The sequence below is a fragment of the Candida orthopsilosis genome (genome assembly GCF_000315875.1).
Source record: "Candida orthopsilosis Co 90-125, chromosome 5 draft sequence".
NCBI classification, from domain to species: Eukaryota; Fungi; Ascomycota; class Pichiomycetes; order Serinales; family Debaryomycetaceae; genus Lodderomyces; species Lodderomyces orthopsilosis.
This window is the reverse complement of record NC_018298.1, coordinates 1,431,289-1,451,656: the sequence shown is the minus strand read 5'-3', so window position 1 is coordinate 1,451,656 and position 20,368 is coordinate 1,431,289. Positions and strand designations below refer to the sequence as shown.

General features: G+C 37.6%; 9 protein-coding genes across 9 annotated transcripts; 5 read left to right on the top strand and 4 right to left on the bottom strand. All coding sequences in view use genetic code 12, as the record gives it.

Annotated features, from left to right (window-relative positions):
* Positions 1–631, top strand: CORT_0E06470 (Grp2 methylglyoxal reductase; the record flags this gene model as incomplete). The annotated part of the gene is made up of 1 exon (XM_003870309.2): positions 1–631. A coding segment is annotated over one exon (631 nt), but the record flags the coding sequence as incomplete, so codon positions are not given.
* Positions 632–832: 201 nt separating this feature from the next.
* CORT_0E06460 (Prs1 protein) lies at positions 833–2,083 on the bottom strand (the record flags this gene model as incomplete). Its single annotated transcript, XM_003870308.1, has 1 exon — positions 833–2,083. The coding sequence occupies one exon, from the start codon at positions 2,081–2,083 to the stop codon at positions 833–835; it is 1,251 nt and encodes a 416-aa protein (XP_003870357.1).
* A 156-nt stretch (positions 2,084–2,239) lies between these two features.
* Positions 2,240–2,902, top strand: CORT_0E06450 (Ber1 protein; the record flags this gene model as incomplete). The annotated part of the gene is made up of 1 exon (XM_003870307.1): positions 2,240–2,902. One exon carries the CDS (start codon positions 2,240–2,242, stop codon positions 2,900–2,902), a length of 663 nt encoding a protein of 220 aa, XP_003870356.1.
* A 2-nt stretch (positions 2,903–2,904) lies between these two features.
* CORT_0E06440 (Skn7 protein) lies at positions 2,905–4,779 on the bottom strand (the record flags this gene model as incomplete). Its single annotated transcript, XM_003870306.1, has 1 exon — positions 2,905–4,779. One exon carries the CDS (start codon positions 4,777–4,779, stop codon positions 2,905–2,907), a length of 1,875 nt encoding a protein of 624 aa, XP_003870355.1.
* Positions 4,780–5,398: 619 nt separating this feature from the next.
* On the bottom strand, positions 5,399–8,305 carry CORT_0E06430 (Rot2 alpha-glucosidase II, catalytic subunit; the record flags this gene model as incomplete). The annotated part of the gene is made up of 1 exon (XM_003870305.1): positions 5,399–8,305. One exon carries the CDS (start codon positions 8,303–8,305, stop codon positions 5,399–5,401), a length of 2,907 nt encoding a protein of 968 aa, XP_003870354.1.
* Positions 8,306–9,198: 893 nt separating this feature from the next.
* Positions 9,199–11,262, top strand: CORT_0E06420 (Bre1 transcription factor; the record flags this gene model as incomplete). The annotated part of the gene is made up of 1 exon (XM_003870304.1): positions 9,199–11,262. The coding sequence occupies one exon, from the start codon at positions 9,199–9,201 to the stop codon at positions 11,260–11,262; it is 2,064 nt and encodes a 687-aa protein (XP_003870353.1).
* Positions 11,263–12,534: 1,272 nt separating this feature from the next.
* On the top strand, positions 12,535–14,727 carry CORT_0E06400 (Bdf1 transcription factor; the record flags this gene model as incomplete). The annotated part of the gene is made up of 1 exon (XM_003870303.1): positions 12,535–14,727. One exon carries the CDS (start codon positions 12,535–12,537, stop codon positions 14,725–14,727), a length of 2,193 nt encoding a protein of 730 aa, XP_003870352.1.
* A 211-nt stretch (positions 14,728–14,938) lies between these two features.
* On the top strand, positions 14,939–15,973 carry CORT_0E06390 (Dus4 protein; the record flags this gene model as incomplete). Its single annotated transcript, XM_003870302.1, has 1 exon — positions 14,939–15,973. One exon carries the CDS (start codon positions 14,939–14,941, stop codon positions 15,971–15,973), a length of 1,035 nt encoding a protein of 344 aa, XP_003870351.1.
* Positions 15,974–16,002: 29 nt separating this feature from the next.
* CORT_0E06380 (Smc4 protein) lies at positions 16,003–20,160 on the bottom strand (the record flags this gene model as incomplete). The annotated part of the gene is made up of 1 exon (XM_003870301.1): positions 16,003–20,160. One exon carries the CDS (start codon positions 20,158–20,160, stop codon positions 16,003–16,005), a length of 4,158 nt encoding a protein of 1,385 aa, XP_003870350.1.
* Positions 20,161–20,368: the final 208 nt, after the last annotated feature.

The window sequence follows — 20,368 nt, the reverse complement described above, 5'->3', positions numbered from 1 at the left end:
ATCATACGCTGCGGTTGCAGGTTTTGCGGACTTGGCCACTCCAGGTAAAGAAGCTAATGAAGATTCATGGAATCCAATCACTTGGGAACAATCTTTGGAAAATTCATTAAACGGCTACGTTGGATCAAAAAAACTTGCTGAAAAGACAGTTTGGAAATTCGTTGAAGAAAACAAACCAAAATGGGAGGTTAGCATCATTAACCCCGTTTATGTGTTTGGTCCACAAGCTTTTGAAGTCAAAGACAAGTCCAAATTAAACTTATCAAACGAAGTTATCAACAGTATTTTGACTGCGGGTAAGAAGAAGGAGGAGCCACAACAAGTTGTCTGCTATTTTATTGATGTCAGGGATGTCGCAAAAGCTCATATTTTTGGCTTTGAAAAGAAGGAAGTTGTTGGTCAGAGATTGCTTTTGGCCGAGGCTCCATTCACCTCTGCAGAAATCTACGACATCATTGAAAAGGACTTCCCCCATTTGAAGTCAGAATTACCTAAATTGGATAAATCGAAGGGCCCAAAATTTGAAGATAGTGAGAGTATTATCAACAACGAAAAAACAAGAAAGATCTTGGGCTTTGAATTTATCGATTTGAAAAAGTCGGTTGACGATACCATTGCGCAATTACAATAAGATCTTCATTAATGTATCTCACAGCTGCACGTTTATATAAATTTAGGTTTTAGATTATTAATTGATAGATTGTATTAGAAAAAAATAGTTTTACAGTAGCAAACTTTCTCTAAGTATATCTCCCCTTTGCGCAAGAGAGCCTCTACACTGCTCGCACCTAGTGCAATCAATATATATAAATAATAGATATTACATTTTAAACTAATCTATAGCCGCTAAAGAGTCAAACAAAACCGAAATAGACTCTCCAAAGTGATCTCTTCTAATACATTCAGCAAAAATTGGTGAAACATCAATAACCACAAGTTTATCTTTGTGTTGTTCAATTTGTTCCTTTGGAATGGGGTAAGTATTTGTCACTACGATCTTATCAATGCATCCGGAATCAGTCAAACGTTCCAAACAAGAGTCATTAAAAACACCATGAGTTCCTACGACATAAACGGCCCTAGCTCCACAGTTTAGCCTCAAATGCTCAGCAGCGGCAATAAAGGAATTTGGCTTGTCGATCATATCATCCAAAATGATGGCAACCTTGTCCTTAACATCACCTACCAAGGTGATCAATTTCTCTTCGACTAAGGGTTCGTCCTCATCATCAGAATTGGCAGCATCATAAGATCCACCTAAAACGTCGCTATCAATAATGTTTGAGTTGGTTAAGTGATCGCCATTGGCACTATCATTATTGACTTTCGAGTCCTTGCATTGATAATCATCGTCAACAACGTGACCCTGGACAATTCGGGCAGTTTGTAATTCATTTACAATATTGTCTTCCTCGTATGCTTCAGCGCCATCATCATTAACTATCTTTGCCCTCTTTAAGGCCTTCTTTTTGGCATATTCATCCTGAGTTCTTCTTCTATCCGTGTGAATCATTGCGAAATTAATCTTTAAACTGTCAGCCAAAGCAGTCACCCTTTTGGTTCCACCAGGATTCTTTGATACAACAACTGAGGTCTCCCAAGCTTCTATGTTGTGACGAATCCATCTAGCCAAAGTGGGGGCGCCAAATAAATTATCCACAGGAACCGTAAAGAAACCTTGCATTTGACTAGCATGGAGATCCATGCTGACAACATGGTCAGCCCCAGCCATTACTAATAAGTTGGCTAACATTCTGGCGGTGATTGCGCCTCTATGCTTCTTCATTTTACTCTGCTTGCTGTAAGGAAATTGAGGAATAACGGCTGTAATTTTGTTTGCACTTCCCCCACGACAGGCACTTATCAAGATTAAAAGCTCCATAATGTGATCATTTATGTTTGATGAGCCGCTTTGAATAATGTATACATCCTCGTCTCTCACACTGACACCAATCTGGACTGAGGTTTCACCATTGCTAAATTTCTTCAAAGTACAAGGTGCTGGCTCCACACCCAATCTCTCGCAAACCAATTGGCCCAACTCCGGATGCGATGATCCAACAAAGATCTTGCATTTACGCATTTCTATAATCAGTGACAACGTGGCTGAAAAATATGTGTTTCGTTTTGACCTAGACGAGACAGCTCATCAGAATGAAAGGAGCACGTTTGAGATGCGTTTTTTGAAAGTTTCAATATTTTTTTTTTTTCTTCATCTCTATACACAACCAATTAGGCAATGGAGAGGTTGCAATTAAAGATTACGGAGAATAGAGATGTTATAAGGAAGTCAGAATTTTTCAATGAGATTAAATCGTCAATAGACGTACCTTTTACAAGAATACGGTGTCTCGCTTTGGGCTCACCGTCGCAAAGCTCCGATGCTAGATATCAATATGCATTACTCTTAGAGTTGATCGATTTGTTGGGTGTCAAAGAAGTCTCCCTCTACGATCCGGTATTTACGGAGGAGGACAAACAGTTGTTTGGTGGTTATAAAGTTGAAGAAACGTTCAATCAACCGCAAGACAAAACTGTTCTTTTTTATATACCCCATTTACCCCTTGAGGTTATGGAGCAGGTAGTTAATAATGAAAAGCCAGTGTACTTCCTAGGTAATGATGTGATTGCTCACACTGACCGGTTAACAAAGAAAAAACTAGCGGAACTATACCCTAGTATGGCCATAATGGTGCAATACTTGGACAAAGGTAAGTTTGATGATGGGTTTACAAAAGTTACAAAAAGTCGAAAAAAATATAAGGAGCCAGAGATCACATACGACTTCGACTCTGTTTACTTTAACAACGTTAAGATTATCCGTTACCTACACAATTTTAACAAAAGTGATCCCTGGGGAAATTCATTCTCGGATTTAGCACTACATAAGCTCATTATATAATTTTACTCTATTCTTTGTTTCTTACTGATCGGCTCTTCGTCAGTTTTACCCTCCTTTAATAAATGCTTCGCTAGAATCGAGTACAAGTCATCCTTGGTGAATGGTTTTGCCAAGATATCACTCATACCATTTTGCAAATAAGTTACTAAGTCGTTGTCCTCGATATTACCTGTCATGGCAATAATTGGTGTTCTAGTGTCAAATGATCTAATGACACTGGTGGCTGTGGCTCCGTCCAAATTGGGCATGACTATATCCATCAAGACCAAGTCGTACTTAGTACTTTCGACAGTGGAAATGGCATTGAGACCATCAGTAACAACTGTAACCTGGCAACCATACTTGACCAAGAATTTTCTGCACAATTGTATGCACACATTATCGTCTTCTACCAAAAGAACGTGAAACTTGGGATTGGGGATTGATGTGGTGCTAATTTGTGGAAGAACATTACCACTCGGAGAAGCTGATGTGCTAGTTATCGGAGATATAGGTTTATTAGATGGCGATGGTTGAACAAATTCATTAGATGTTGGAAGGTGATTGTTGTTTGATGCTGTGGCATCAACCGACCCCAGAGACTGCTCGGGGTTGGCATTGAGAATGTCACCCTCACTTGTTGGTGAGTTGTCATCGGACTTGTTTTGCTTGTGAAGCATAGAAATAGTTCGTGAATCATTTGGTTCGGTCGAAGACTTATCTTGAGGAAAAGAAGGTTGTGTAAGTTGATGAATGGACAGCAGTCGACTCAAAGACGCCAACCCGCTTATTGGACTTGTTGCTGAAAATGAATTTGGCGCAGGTCTACCTCCAGGAATTGACAAGGTGCGATTATTCAGATTAAGCAAAGATGATTGTGCATTGGTTGCTGAAGTTGTCTGAGGAATTGGCAAACGTGGAGACCCTACCTGTGCCGGAGGAACCAATGGAGATTGTAAATGATTCACGCGTGGTGATTGCAGTTGTAGATGTTGAGATATACTGGGCAACGATGAAGCCGGTATGGAACTCAGTGTAATTGGAAATGACGGGCTAGAATTTGGTTCTTGCAATTGAAATGGGCCAGTGTTGGGAGGAGGAAAATCTAATGGTGGGACTTTGATTCCGGCTTGCACCAAGGAATTGACCAAAACACTAATCGATCGGTAGTATCTCTCATTAAACGAATTTATAGAAACAATATGCTCAACTAACGTCTGATATTTTCTTTGTAGTACATTAAACTCTTGATGCAACATTTGATTTGTGTCTTTAACTTGATTGATTTGATCTCTTAACTTGTTCTGACCAGAAGTTAATTGGCCAAAACGTTCATTGTAGTGTCCATTAATGTCGGTATCATACGCCGCTTCTGTTGTACTGACATCATTTGCTCCACTTTCACTAGCCTCTTTCGAGTCTTCCTGTTTCACGACACCTACTGCACTAACTTTCGGCTTGATCTTTGACCCGTTTGAAACTTGCTTATTAATCTTTTTATTCGAGGGTCCCTTTCTCTTTATGTTTTCCAACGAGGCACGATCATTCATTCTAAAATCTGGATGTTTGAATTCCCAAGCATCTTCGCCATAAGGATACGTCAGTTTAGCTTCATTGGGAATTTTGACCTTGTGAAAATCGTATTTATTCAACTGTCGTACGAAACTTGCAAAATTGGAATGTTTGAAATGGCGTGGTAATATGTTCTTGGTAAAATTATTTGTATTTATAACAACAAAGCTATCACCATTTTGCGTCCATCTAACAACGTCCTTGTAACTGTCTTCTTGTAGCATCAAAAATAACTTCTTGACAAAGTCATTAGATCCGCTCTGGTTCGAGCTTGCTGTGGTGGCAAGGGTCGAGTTTGGAGGAATAGGTTTATCAAGCGGAGCCATTATAGTAGGAGTAAATTGGTAGGTTGGATCAAAATGTTTTGTAGGATGTTCAATGTATGTGTTTGTTATCTTCAATACAGTCTTCTTTGTTGCATCAAGGTGAAAAAGCAAACGTAAGTATTGTCTTTGATTGATGTGTTAAGATATTTATCAGCAGATCATGTAGCGACTGGTGTTGTTTTTGTTTCAACTGGTTGGCTGATTCCTAAGGTGCCCTCTCTCTATGCACTCTGGATTCATCAATTATTTTTTTTTTTAATGTTGATTGAAAATAGAGAGACAAAGCAAAATTGAAAAACAGAGAGGAAAATTTATTTTGTGTAACTAACCAAGGCTAAGTCGATTGTCGTTTCAATTGCAATTTATTTAGCCGAACGGCACAAAGTAGAACGTATGATATAAAAGTAATTCCTTGATAGATGAGTTTGAAACATACTCTCAAAATAAACAGAGATACAATGATGGAAAGTTACATACAAGATGTTTATTTCTCAAGGTGGCTGTACTGTTCTCGTAAAGAATTACACATATCCCTTACATGTTTAGATTGCAAAAAGCAATGGAATGAGTTAGTAATGCAACCCATTGAACGGCCCATTAAGTATGCCCCAAATATAGTCTACAATTCATCATGGCTCTCTGATTTTCGACTGAACTTGACTGGAAATTCCTTTGGGTTGTTGATTACAATCTTGTTTGACTCCTTGACTAATTTTCCTGAGCTTACAGTGTCGATTTCAAAGTTTGCACCCACGATAGTTATCTTTTCAAAACCAACTGGTAAATCGTAATCACCAGTAGAATTCACTGCAATAGCGTGTTGGTCAATGATAAATGACAACAATTTGTACTCCGGAGTCAAAGACTCACCATCATCAATATATAACTGACCAGTGGCTTCACCTTTCTTGTCCAATGCAATAACCAATGTGTATGGGTCGTGCTTCATCAACTTGGTTGATCTCCTGTACCTTGACTTTACAGGCACAACAGATCCACCCTTCAACAACATAGGTATGTCACTCAATTCTACTTTGAATCCATCTCTGTATACTTTATCGCTGATAATACCATTAGTAAAGTGGTAGAAATTTTCCTTTTCATATTTTGGTGCTTTAAAAGAGACTTCATTTGCCCCTTCATCTGTAACTGGCTTAACCAAGATTCCTGAATTTCCTAAAAAAAATTCATCTTCAATCTCATAAACTTGCGAGTCTTCCAGATCTTGATATTCGTAAAACACGGGTTTTAAAACTGGTGCTCCCGTTAACGTCGCCTCGTAAAAGCTTGTGTAAAAGACAGGTAACAATTTGTACCTCAACCTAATAGCATCTCTAATATATGACGTAAATGGATCCCCTATTAAATAAGGTTCTCTTCTTCTCGAATCGATATGAGCATGGGCACGGAAAAATGGGTACCAAATTCCTGCCTGGTACCATCTAGTGAGTAATTCGCTCAGGGGATTGCCAAAGAAACCACCAACATCGGCACCAGCAAAAGGCATACCAACAATGTTCGAAGTAAGTACCATCGGAATTGAGATCTTCAAGTACTCCCATTTCGACATATTGTCACCTGTCCACATTGCAGCTGTTCTTTGACTACCAGCAAAATAAGATCGAGTCAATATAAATGGTCTCTGCGTGGGCAATCTGTTAACCAATGACTTGAAAGTTGTTTCGTGGTATGTCAATCCATAGAGATTGTGTATTGAACGGTGCTCCCATTGTCCATAATGAATATTGTCTTTAGGTGCACTCGTTTCAGGACCATTAAATACGGATGGCTCATTCATGTCATTCCAAAGTAATAAATTCTTGTATTCATCAGAAATCATAAACGTCTTGTGCAAATCGTTCCAGAATGGTTGACTTTTTGGATCTAATGTATCTATCCAGACCGATTCTCCTGGCCAACAATGTCCATAATACACTTGATTTTCGTTATTTTTCATTGTAAGACTTTTTGAAATTATTGCGTCACTTACTTCATATCCTGTTTTGATATGAGGGTCAATGATGACCGCAAGGTTCCTTCCAGTGCGGTTCAACTCCTTTAGCATGTACCCAGGATCAGCAAAGTTCTCCAGATCCCACGTAAAATACTTTTTGTTATCTGCATACTCAATATCCAACCATATTGTATCATATGGGATTTCAGATTCATCAAATTTGGAGTTAACTTCCAACACATCTTTTATGTCATTGTAGTTCCATCTGCATTGATGATATCCCAAGCTTGATAATATGGGTAGCTGCGTGTTTCCGGTGAGTTTTCCGTACTCTTCATTAACCTGCTTTGGTGAGTTTTCAACAATGACTATAAATTCCAACACACCGTTCTCTGACATCCAGTGAACTGATGAGTCTTTATCTTTGGTGATGTCGATGTATGTATCAGCACTGTTCACCCAAAATATTCCCAAAGCTGCATTTGCATTTACAGCCATCAACAATGGAATCGAACCGTACATTGGCAATCTCGAATCAGTCTCATACTCAAAAATATCGACATTGAAAAGTCTATAAGGCTCCCTATCCCTTGTGTCTTTCAAAAACATTGAATCTGCATGTTCGGGAATCCCATACAAGTTATTGAAACCTTTCAAGGAAAAGTCTAACCCTATCGATTCGGGTCCCAAGGGAAGTTTGTCATTTTTCGAATCTGCAAAATTGTCTGAAAACATATTAAACGTTGATTCCTGGGGGAGAACGTTCTCATTGTTATTCTCTTCTAGCCTTTGGTGTTCAATATTGAGAAGTTGTTTATCGTTGATGACCAATACTTCCTTGTCCTTGTAGAAAAAGGTGAGCTTCACAGGGCTGAACTGAATTGAAACCTTGTTGTGTCCGTATGCAACATCAATTAATGTCTTATCTTTGTTATACTTGACTTCATTATTGAGCTTCACACCCTCTGCGAATGACCATTTGGATGTCTCATTGTATCTTCTGTAATTTACAAGCTGTTGATTGGCTTCTCTGTTTTCATTTAATTTAAAATGAAAGCTATTGCCAAGTACACCAATTTCAAAAGGAAACTCCACACGAGTGGTGAGACTAGGTAATTCCTTTACAGCTATTCCCTTGACAATACCGTTATCTATTGATATGCTTTCAGGAACGATGATATAAGGTGATTTGAAATCGAGATCCGACTTAATTGCATTAGCATAGTGTCTGTTTCTATGACAAAAGCCATTTTGTTCACACGACTTGAAAAGATAGTCCTTGGCAGCAAAACAAGAATTAATCAAGATAAAGATAAAAAGCGTTAGGTTGTGATGTAGTTGCATTGTTGTGTTAGAAGTAAGTGTACCATAACAGTGCCGAGCTCTATATTTTTCAAAGGGGAGTGTTTGCCCAATGCGCGCGTGTTTGAGAGAAGCCATTAAAATTCGCAACCAGCATTTGATGCACGTTGTAAATAGGTTAATGGCCTTGGTTGGACTTTCGAGTTGGTTTAGGGAGGAGACACTGATGCTGAGCGCTGATAGAAAGCATTCGGCGTTACTGATTGCCATCAACTTTCTACTAGCCAACTTAACTCGCTCTAACTAAGTAAAGATCTCCAAAACAGTTAGGCCCTTTACTTTGGAACAATCTAAAATAAAATGTATGAGGATTCCATTGCAATTACATTATCAATCCTTACTATTTAGTCTTCATGACCTAGCTCTGGTTGCAGAATAATTTCTTATTCATCCTTACTAAATCGCACCCAGCAAAATAAAGAAAAAAATCTCCTCATCATAAAAATACTTTAAAGTGTCATCGCAACCAGAAGCAAGTGTATTTCTTACTGCTAGAAGGAAAGTGGAATATATCGCAGATGGTGTAACAAACGCGTGGAGACGGTAAGCAACCACACTGTAGCGGGGGAGGCAAGAGTAAAAATGATGCAAGCTTTTGCATTTCACTCAACAAAAGAGAACTTCCATTAGGTTGAGAGGAAATTAATTGATGCAAAAGCCAAGATGCGTCTTTGGAAAGAAGGGCAAAATCTGAATCAACTAACCTTCAAAGAAATAGAATAGCATTCCTACATCATCTATTCATACGTTATGGGTTAAGTGTCACAAGAGTAATAGTTTAGGTAGTGTGATTGTGCTCAATTTTGTTGTTCTATTTGTTTATATGCAAAAGAATTTTTATTTCTAATGAAAAGGAAAACGAAGAAAAAAAAAAAATTCGTTTCCACTTACTTTAAGACAAAAGGCCTATAGAACTTGAAGCTTTCATTGGTACTGTTAACTCGTTGGTTTCACCTTATCTTGTCAGTTGGTATCTTCCTTGTATATAGATAAATCTCCTCACACATTGGCAAGAGCTTGAAAGATACTTTACGGACTGTATTGAGAGTTGCTTGATATTGTTTTACAACACCTTAGAGGCAATTTATTAGACAATATTCACAATGAACACAGAGAACGATAAAAAGAGATCTATTGATGCGGCATCACTACAACAACCACTTGCCAAAAAACATAAACCACTCGATGAGTTGAGTTCTGAAGGTCCATTAACTCAAGCTGATGTGATTTATTTCAAGAAAGAAGCCATATGGCGACGAATGAATCAATACAAGCAACAGGTGCTTCAGTTGAAAAGTGAGGTACAGAAATTGACTAAAGAGTCTGAACTTCAAAAGCAAGTTGTCGGTGTGCTAACTTCATGGTACGAAGAGATCATAAACTTGTTTGACGAAATAGGCGAGGATGAAAATATTCTCGTGTCTTTTAACGAGACAGAAAATGATGGTCATCAGGTAGATAAGAAGCTAAAGGATATCAAAATCAAACTATCCAAAGCTATAGCATCAAAGGTTTCACCTGATTCAAACTTGGTATCGTTAAAACAAGTGAGTTTATTAAAGAGTCAAAATGAAATTCTAGCGAAGGATAAACAATCTTTGTCAGAGAAATTGGAACTTTTACAATCGGAATTGCTTGATTTGATAAACATGACTTCTAGAAACGAATCAATTACGTTGAAACGCGTGGATGATAGTAAAAAGAAGAGTTCAAGTAGTGAAGAGGTAAAAGCTGAAAGCCAAACTGGTAAAGAAACTGGAGGTGTCAATGAGGATAAAGCTGGTCTCGCTAATGGCGACGCTACTCCAGATGGACTGAATGGTAAAGCAACGGTGGATACCGAGGAGTTGGATAAATTGAATAACGAGATCGAGCAATTGAAATTGGAAAATGAGGAATTACTTCGACAAGCATCCATCTTTCGAGAAGAAAATCAAAAGTACCTTGAGAAATACAACAATTTAGAGATCAAATTACATAATCTTGAAGAATCAGATTTGGAAGTGAATGTGTTTTACAAAAAATTGGTCAAAAACAACCAATCTTTACAAGATCAAATCAGTAAAGTAAACAAATTGAATGCTTTGAACATTTCCAAGATTAATGAATTGGAAAAGAATCAAGTTGATTTAAAAAAGACATTGGAGGCAGATTTGATCAACGAAAATGAAAATTTAAAACAACAATTGAGCAAGAGTGAACAAGATCTAGTAAGAATAAGAACAACTAGAGATGAACTATTGGCTAAAAATACTATCCTTACTAGTCAACTACAAGATCAAAAGACAAACAAGTCATTAGTTGAATTGAATGAGATATATTCAAGGAGAATTGATGAGTTAACAAAGGAAAAGTCTGATGCAACTACAACAGAAGGAACATCTGATGATGAAAAGATTCAATTACTACGAAAAGAAATTGACGAAATTGAACATGCGTTTAAACAAACACGAGAATTAACTTTTCAAAAATTGAATTCCACAATTGATCAAGAAAACCTTGTCAAGAAATTAACCATTGAGAAAACTAAAGCAGATCAGAAATATTTTGCATCAATGAGAGTTAAAGATTCGTTAACTAACGAAAATAAAGTGTTGAAACAACAAGTAAGCAAATCACAAGAGTTAATCAAGAATTTGAATGAATTGGAAACTAACTATTTAAACAAGATTGAAATTCTAACCAAATCATTAACTGATTACAAGATAATAAAGGAGAACTCTCTACAAGAGAATTACAATTTACAAGATGAGATCAAAAATACTAATATAATTAAAGATTCCTTACAACGAGAAATAGAAAGGTTATCCACTAAGCTAAATGAATTGAATACCGAATTAAATGAATTGAAGGATTCAAACAAGAGTCAATCGATAGCAATTGTTAAATTGAATCAAAAACTTGATCATACTGAATCCACATTACAGAAATACAAGAGTAACAACACCAGTTTATTATTGCAAGAGGATGAACAACAATTGGAAGCATTAAGATCAATCGCCAAGTGTTCGGTCTGTACAAAAAATTGGAAAGATACAGCAATAACTGTTTGTGGGCATGTTTTTTGTTCTAGTTGTACTCAAGAAAGATTGGCTGCTAGATTGAGAAGATGTCCTAGTTGCAATAAAGGGTTTTCAAGTAATGACTTGTTGACAATTCATTTGTGAGGTGGTGTATATATATGACTTATTTACTAAGTAAAATGCTGTATTAATATTAAAATATGACGCGTATTTTGATGCTGACGTAGAAGGTAAATCTCGCTGTGACTGTAAAAGCATATTCAATGAATGTACATCGGTAAATCCAAGGTAAGCTGAACGGCAGAAAAGTATGTTTTTTGTAGGAACAAGACAGAGTGGCAATTACGTGATTACGTCTATTTATACGACACAAAGCACGAATAATAGAAGGAACAGAAAAGTATCCATACAATATGTTCAATAGATGACCCAGTCGAAGCAAGCCAGACGGCATTGTAGTTCACAGTCGGTAAAAGTAAAGTCATTAGTTTCATAATTTTATGTGTATATGTGTGTGTGTGTGTGTGTGTTTGTATATATACAAAAATGGAGATGGCTGGTTGTGCTTTTTCAGTTTTGGAGTTTAGGGGTTTGTTTGTTGTGTGACCGTGTCAACAAATTATCTCACAATCTAAGAAGAGAAGTCGTGTACGTTGGATCAAACATAATTTCAATTTGTTTTTGATAAGAGTTTAATTGCAGTAACACAAATAACAAAACTGAGCAAAGTTTTGCTATTCTATTCCAAAATGAAATGAAGGAGCTCTGGTAGACAAACAAAAATCTGACCCAACCAGTTTATGAGAAGTCGTTTATTTGGTAAGTGTAATAGCTACTTTGTTGCTTTTTGCCATCAAGAGTCGTGTAGAAAGTGACAGAAAAAATAAGAGTACTTTGTGTCTATGTATGTATACGTATTATATAATATATTATATAATCAATGTAGTATAAGTATAAAAGGAACAACAAATTTCCATCATCAGAAATTTTCCAGAAAAATTTTTCTCTCCTATTTGCGGCTTTTATTGGAACACCTTTTTTGCAATCTATTTTTGTTTTATCTATATACACAAAATAACACACACATACTCACACGTACACGCACACAAATATCCCTTCTTCGGTACTTTTGTTCAACTGATACCGTTTTACTGAATATCCACTTGTTTTCCCAACCTGCGAAACTGTATCTGTGTGTGGATTACAGAGTTTTATTTCTTCACAATTTCTGCACTTGGTGATTAATTAAAACTCCAATTTTCAGTTCATTTACCTTGTTTAGTGTTGAGTTTTTGATTTGATTTACACTTAATACTTCAAAGAGACTGCCATTTGTTTGACTCCGTTGGTACTCGGCTGTAAACCTTTACTTCTTCACTTTCATCACAATATCATCATCATTATATTTGTAAGTTAATGTCACAAATACTGCCGGCAACCAATACGCCGGTTCAAACACCATCCGCTGAGAAATTCTATGATGAACATTTAAGCAACCTGGATGAACATATTGAAGCTAGTATAGACAACAAAGCCACCAGCCTAAAGCAAAATGAAGGAGGCAATGGCATTGAGGAAAACAAAAAAGACCAATTTTTGCTAGATCAACCGCAACAACAACAACAACAACAACAACCATCTCATGAACCGCTTTCACCTCCCAACCCATCACCAACCCCAGAAAAGAGGAAATTGAATGAAGAAGAGACTAATGGTGAAGAGCCAGAGTCCAAGAAAGCTAAAGTGGACGAGGAGGAAGTGGAAACTCAAGAACAAGCTAGCTTATCATCTGCAGCCAATGGATCCACAGAAGTTGTTGACTCTAACGTGAGCGACAAGCCGCAAGAAAGTGAGGAAAAGAAAGAAGAGCAACAAGATGCATCAAAGAATGAGGACTCTGCAGTCACCAATGAGACAACAGCAACTCAAACACAACAAAAACAACTTCCTGTATTTACAGAGCCAGCACCCAAACCACCGGCAGAACCTGATATGAACAATTTACCCGAACATCCAGTGCCTTCTCATCAGGCTAAATTTGCATTACACACAATCAAAGCTATAAAACGTCTCAAAGATGCTGTGCCATTTTTAGCACCAGTTGATACGGTGAAGTTGAATGTTCCTTTCTATTACAACTACATTCCCCGCCCAATGGATTTGTTAACTATTGAGAGGAAGATCAATGCTAATGCATACGAAGAAATTTCCCAGGTCGTTGATGATTTCAATTTAATGGTGGATAATTGTAAAAAATTTAATGGTGAAGCTGCAGGTATATCAAAAATGGCAACAAACATACAAGCTCATTTTGAAAAACATATGCTTAATGTGCCACCAAAGGAATTACCTGCTGGTGTTTCGGCCCCAAAGCTGAAATCCGGTGCCAATGATGCTGCAATTACCAGTAGAAGGAAAGTCGCTGCCGAATCCAACTCACAACATAGAGATTCAGTAGCTACTGCCAGACCAAAAAGAACCATTCATCCACCAAAGTCCAAGGAATTACCTTATGATGTAAGGCCAAGAAAAAAGAAATTTGCTGCGGAATTGAGATTTTGTAACCAAACCATAAAAGAATTGATGTCAAAGAAGCATTATAATTACAACTTTCCCTTTTTGGCACCAGTTGACGCTGTTGCTCTCAATCTTCCCAATTATCACGAAATCGTCAAAGAACCAATGGATCTCGGCACGATTCAATCTAAGTTGACCAACAATTTGTATGAAAATGCTGATGAGTTTGAAAAGGATATCAGGTTAATGTTCCGCAACTGTTATGCTTTCAACCCTGAAGGGACTGATGTCAACATGATGGGACACAGATTGGAAGCAATTTTTGACAAGAAATGGGTCAATAAGCCAGTACCAGAACCGACACCACAACATTCAGACGCTAGTGATTATGATTTCAGCAGTGATGAGGAAGAAGAAATCACCGAAGCAGTACTTTCGGAAGTGCCAGCAATTCAGTTCTTAGAAAATCAATTGATTAGAATGAAGGAAGAATTGGATAAAATGAAGGCTGAACATTTGAAGAAACTAAGAGAGCAACAAGCTGCAAGACGGAAAAGAAAGAAATCCCAGTCTGGCAAACGTGGATCCAAGTCTAAGAGATCTAGAGAACATTCCCATACCCCATTAGGTCACCAAAACCAAATCAAACTCACCCCACCACAACCTGTTGTCACGTATGAAATGAAAAAACAAGTATCTGAAGCTGTTCCTACTTTATCCGATAAGAAACTAAATGCATTAATCAAAATCATTCAAGATGATGTTCAAATCACCAATGAGGATGAAGTTGAATTGGATATGGATCAATTAGGCGATTCAACAGTGCTCAAACTCTATGACTTTTTATTTGGTGAAAAGGCATCACAAAAATCGCTAAAGAGGAAAAAATTACCAAGTGGTGGTGCCGGCAGTAGCGCTGGTGCGGCAAGTCTAGACGAAATGGCTCATTTGAGACAACAATTGGCATTGTTTGATCAAGGTAATGGACAAACAGCCGAACAACAATTTGCCAACAATGGTTTTATGAATATAGCACATGAAGAAAGCTCGGATGAGGAGGCTGCTTCCTCTGAAAGCTCTGAAGAGGAATAGAACTCTCGGGGTTTTCAATCCTTGTATAATAGTTACTTTCCCTTTTTTTAATTATGTATTATGTATAAATATTTTTAACAGAAAGCCTTGGTGTAATGTAGAAGTGTGAGTTTCCAATTCTTATCTAAGACACGCTACCTGTTGATGATCTTTCTTAAAAACTTTTTCTCGCAATCAACTTTTGCAACACTACATCTCTTCCAACGATATCATGCCATCATCACTACCGAAACGACCACTTAGCAACCGTCCTACTTCCATAATCAAGAAATGTCAAGATCAAAACAGACCCGCGTACATAGCTGGTCCTATGGTTCGTTACTCTAAACTTCCGTTTCGTGAATTATGTCGATTCTACAAAGTCGATATTGTTTATACTCCCATGATTTTAGCTCGTGAATTTGTTAGAAATGATATTGCACGATACTCTGATTTTACCACTAATGACAAAGACCAACCTGTTATTGTTCAAGTTGGCGTGAGTAATGTTGAAGATTTCATGAAATTTATTGAAATGATTCACCCATATGTTGATGGAATAGGGATAAACTGTGGTTGTCCCATACGAGACCAGATTCGCGAAGGTATAGGAGCAGCACTAATGAGTAAGCCTCGACTAGTGGCTGATTTGATTACAACGGCAAAGGCCAAATATGGTGATTCCATATGCATCGATACCAAAATACGTATCCATAATGATATAAACGAAACGATAGAATTTGTCAAGCTTATTGAAGAAGCTGGAACCGATATCATTACCATCCATGGTCGTACCAAAACTACGCGGTCATCTGTTCCTGTGAATTTAGATGCAATTAAAACACTACGCCAGAATATCAAATCTGTTCCTGTCATAGCCAATGGTGATTGTTTCACCTTGGATGATTGTAATCGAATTGCAGAATATACTGGAGTCGATGGAGTCATGTCTGCACGAGGAGTGCTAGCGAATCCAGCTTTATTCACCGGATTGAATAAGACTCCGTGGAGTGCCATAGAGATGTTTATGCATTTAACCACAAGCTATGGCATACCATATAAATTATCGCAATATCATGTGGTGCAGTTGATGGAGAATATGGATATACCTAGAAGGATAATCAAAGAGATCAATGAAAGCAAGAACATGATAGACATAATTGACCTACTAGACAAGTACTTTTATCTCAAAAGAAAGCTGGAAAAGGGCTTCGCTACAGCGGTTGAGCCCAATTGGAAAGTATCACCAGACAGTGAATCTGCATAGAATTTCAAACTATTTTTTTACATTCATTCTCACTCTATACTGTTAAACTCGATATTTAAAATTGGCGTACTTCTAGTCATATTATTGACCTTGTAGATTCCAATCAATTTCTGTGCTAATTCAAACATATTATTCCTCAATGAGATAACCACAAATTGGGCATTTTTCGTTCGCTCTTTGATATAATTGGCCACAATTGAAACATTCCGGAAATCCAACGCAGCGTCAATTTCATCCATAACGTACAATGGTGTAGGTTTATACAGATGAAGGGCAAAAACCAAAGCTAATGAACTAAGAGTCTTTTCACCTCCAGATAAATTCGAAATATTCCTCCAAGATTTTTTGGGTGGCATCACACTGAACAAAATCCCCTCTGAAAACGGATCTAAACTATCAACCAATTCTAATTCAGCATTTCCACCCATGGTAATCATTCGATACATATCTTTCAAGGCCATTGAAATAGCACTAAATCCATCCATAAACTCATCCAATCTCTTCTTCTTTAAATCCTCACAATAATCTCGTTTTTCATCTCTCTCCTCTACAGCACGATTCAAATCATCTTTCCTATCTGTATATTCTGCAATCTTAGTTCCGTACTCCTTAAGCATTTCAATATCAATCTGAACCGTTGACATATACTTTTCCAATTCTTCAATCTCAGAATTAACGGCTTCCAAGTCAACATCTTCTAATTCAGATTCGTTCAACCGTTCAATAACTGAGGAATTGTATTTCTTTTGCTCACCCTCATCAAGCCAATAAATATACGGCATTACATCTCGTACCACCAATGCACTTAGACTCAGCTCGTTTTGCTCTATCAAATGTGCCATTTTTTTCAAATTGTAATTGGCCTTCTCCAACTTGTTTAACATTTCAACTTCAAACAGCTTGAAACCAGAAAGCTCCTCCTGTTTTTCTTCTATTTCGACGCGGATCATCTCAAGCTGTTCCTCTATATCCTGCTTTTGTTGATCGAGCACGTGTAATTTGTCTTCCACTCCCTTCACCCTTCCTTGAATTTCTTGCTGTTCTTCTTTGATATCTTTATAATCAGCTTCCAACCTCTCCTGAGAAATCTTTGAATCTTCTATGATTTTAGTATGTCGTTTGATGTCGCTTTCCAACTTTTTCAAAGCGATTCTATCACCGCTGGTCTTGTCATTGATGATTGCAATTTGTTGCTTGATCGATTCAACTTTGGAATTTTGAACTTTCAAATCTACACCACCAGCTTCCATTATCTTTTGTTCATAAGTGGCTATTTCATGTTCATAGTCTGCCATCTCTGTTTTCAATTTCGCTCTGACAGCTTCAAGCTCTTCTAATTCGGTCTTCTTTTCCTGTATTTGTAGTCCAAAAGGATTGTTTACCTCCATTTGTCTTTGCTCAGCTACCAAATTCTTACAAATTTGAGATACGTCTTTCATTTCGGAAGCTAAACCAGCGATGTCCAACTTGAGTTTATCGAGAGAGAGTCTCGTATCAGGCTCTAAACCCCTCACCTTGTTTAAAGCAGTTATAGCCTCGTTATATTTTGTCTGCTCTCTCTCGAACTCTGCTTCCATTTCTTCTATGTCAATTCTTGTCTGCTCCAAACTTTCTTCGTCTAAATCCAAACTCTCCAGCGAATTTGCTGACTTTAAGCGCATGGCATTTCTCATGATCTGATTACCACCTCCAGACATAGTTCCAGCTATATCTATCACCTTGCCATCTAAAGTTACACACTTCCATCTTCTTGCCCCATATGCTACTTTCTTGGCCTCATTCAAATCAGGTGCCACAAGTGTGTTGAACATTTTACTGAAAAACGCTGGTGCAAATTTGGGATTGATCGGATCAATTAAATCGAAAAGTCGTTTTATCTTGGATGGGTCGCCTGGAACCAGGATAGGCGATAAATCGTAGTTCCGCAACTTATTTAAACAAATAAAATTGGCATATCCAAGTTTGTTTTTCCGCAAATAATCAATACAAGCTTGTGCTGTCTCAACTGTTTCGACCACCATAGAATCTAAACCAGGGGCGGCAGTTGAAACCGCGATATCATATTTGTCGTCTATTGTTCCAAGATCCCCCAATTTGCCGTAGAATCCTTCAATTCTACCAGATTTGCCCAACTTTGTTAGTGCTGCCAAAACACTGCTCTGGTTTTGCTTACTTTGGAAAGCCTGGGCAGCATCGTGATACTTGTTTTTAGCTTTGGTGATGTGGTTTTTCATCTTGTCTAATTTCAGCTTCATCAAGTTTGTTTGCTCCTCACCCAACGATATTTGCTCCTCAATTGTTTCAAGCTTCTCTTCCTTTTCACGGCATTCTTCTTCTTTCTTCTTACCTTCCTGTTTAATTGCGATTAACTTTTCCTTATGCTCTTCCAATTGCTTCTTTGTGTTGTTCGTTTGACCTTCGAGAATATCAATATTGGACTTAATAAGCTCGATCTCATTTTCGTTACTCTTTAACTTCGATGTCCAAGGCTCTAGCTGATTTTGTAACTCTTCAATACGTTTAGTAAAACCAGAAGTTTTTTCTGCCATTTTTTCTCGAATTTTGGTCAACTTCCCCTCTTCATCCTTCAACGATAACTCAAGCCTTTCGATATCGGATTTATATTGCTCGGAAGAGTTTGAGTAGCTTGTCAAGCTGTGGTTCGAGTTTTGTAACGCATGGTTCAGCGCATTTATAGTCTTTTGTATTTTCTTCAATTTGCTCTCGAAATTTTTTGACTTTTCTTCAAATGACACATTTTGTTTATTCAAATCTCTTTTTTGCTTGTTTTGGCCTTCAATTTCAATCAAAGCCTTTTTCAATTCCTTTTTGATATCCAGCTGTTTCGCAGTTTCCGTCTCAATGTGTCTCAAAACTGCTTCATTTGCGTCTTTCTTTTCATCCAATTGTTTTTGTAGCTCATCCCTCTCGCTCTGGTACTCCTCAATCTTACTCTGCAAATGACTTATGTTGCACTGAAACTTCAAGCTTTTGAAATTATTGAGCTTCCTTTCTAGTTCCAAGAACTTTAACGCCTCAACTTTCTTTTCATCTAATAAATTTTTATCCTTTTCAACTAATACAAACCTGTCTGATTTTTCTTGACACACTGTATTTAACTCCTCAATTCGCACCAAACTATCTTCGATCAACTGCTTGTACTTTGTGGTTCCAATAATATCCTCTAAATACTCTAATAAGCCGTCATCGCCCTCTTTCTCAGCCTTCGCTTTCATTTGCGCAATAGATTCAACTTCACCTTGTAGAATTAAAAACCTTTTATGGTCCAAGTCGATACCTTTACCCCGAAGTAGAGCGGTCACGTCAGTGTAGTTGCTTTTTTTACCATCAATATAGTACATAGACTGGTTATTTTGAAAAGCTTTCCGCGAAATAATCAACTCGGAATTAGGAACTACTACTGACAGCTGCGGCGATTTTGGGTCGTCAAGTACCATATGGAAGTATATATCGACTTGGCAAAAGTCCGGCCTTTCATTTCCTGAGTTATGTATCAATTCCGATATCTTCCCTTGTCTCATCTTGTTTGCCTTGAATCCAAATACAAAAAGCATTGCATCAATGACGTTTGATTTACCGCTCCCATTGGGACCTACTACTGATGAAAATGACGAATGGAAGGGCCCGATTATTTGCTCTCCAGCATATGATTTGAAGTTCGTGAGAATAAGTTTATTGATTACCAACCTCGGTGAATCTTCAGCTTTGGAATCCTTCGATGAAGGTCGAGCGGGTGGTTCTGTAGCCTTCTTAGGTGTGGACACTTCGATTTCTGTGCCAGGAAAGCTGTCACTTTCTTGTTGCTTTTCATCAATCTGTGAATTGGTTTTAGATTCTATGATTTCAGCATTTTGAGGATCGGTAACTGTCTCATCGTTGGTCTTCTGTTGTTTAGTGTGTTCAAATTGTTCTGTTATTGATCCATGGTCATGCTGAGACAGGGTTGTGTCTTGTTTTCGCTCGAACTTGTTTAACTCTTTCTCCACTTCACTACCCATTTCCCCGTTTTTTAAATCATAGTCCCCCGAGTTCTTTGCGGCATCCGTATCCTCTTGATTTTGTAAATATCCCAGGTTGTTTGTCCCTATGTCACTCTCGTAATCACTGTTATTAATAAACGTGAACTCCTCTTCCTCATTTAGAACAATGTTTCTCTTTCTTTTCATCTTTGGATTGATCTATTGCTTCTTTGTAGGGACGAGTTTAACTATTGCTAGTTGATTCAATAAAAGACGTGTTGATTTATTGATCTATACAAATGTAAACAAAAAAACATATCTTCGCAAAATATTTTTAGGCGTTTTGCACGTCCTTGATCAGCTTCGCTACCACCTCACTCCAACCTACAAGCATGTTCTAAAACAAGATCTCACA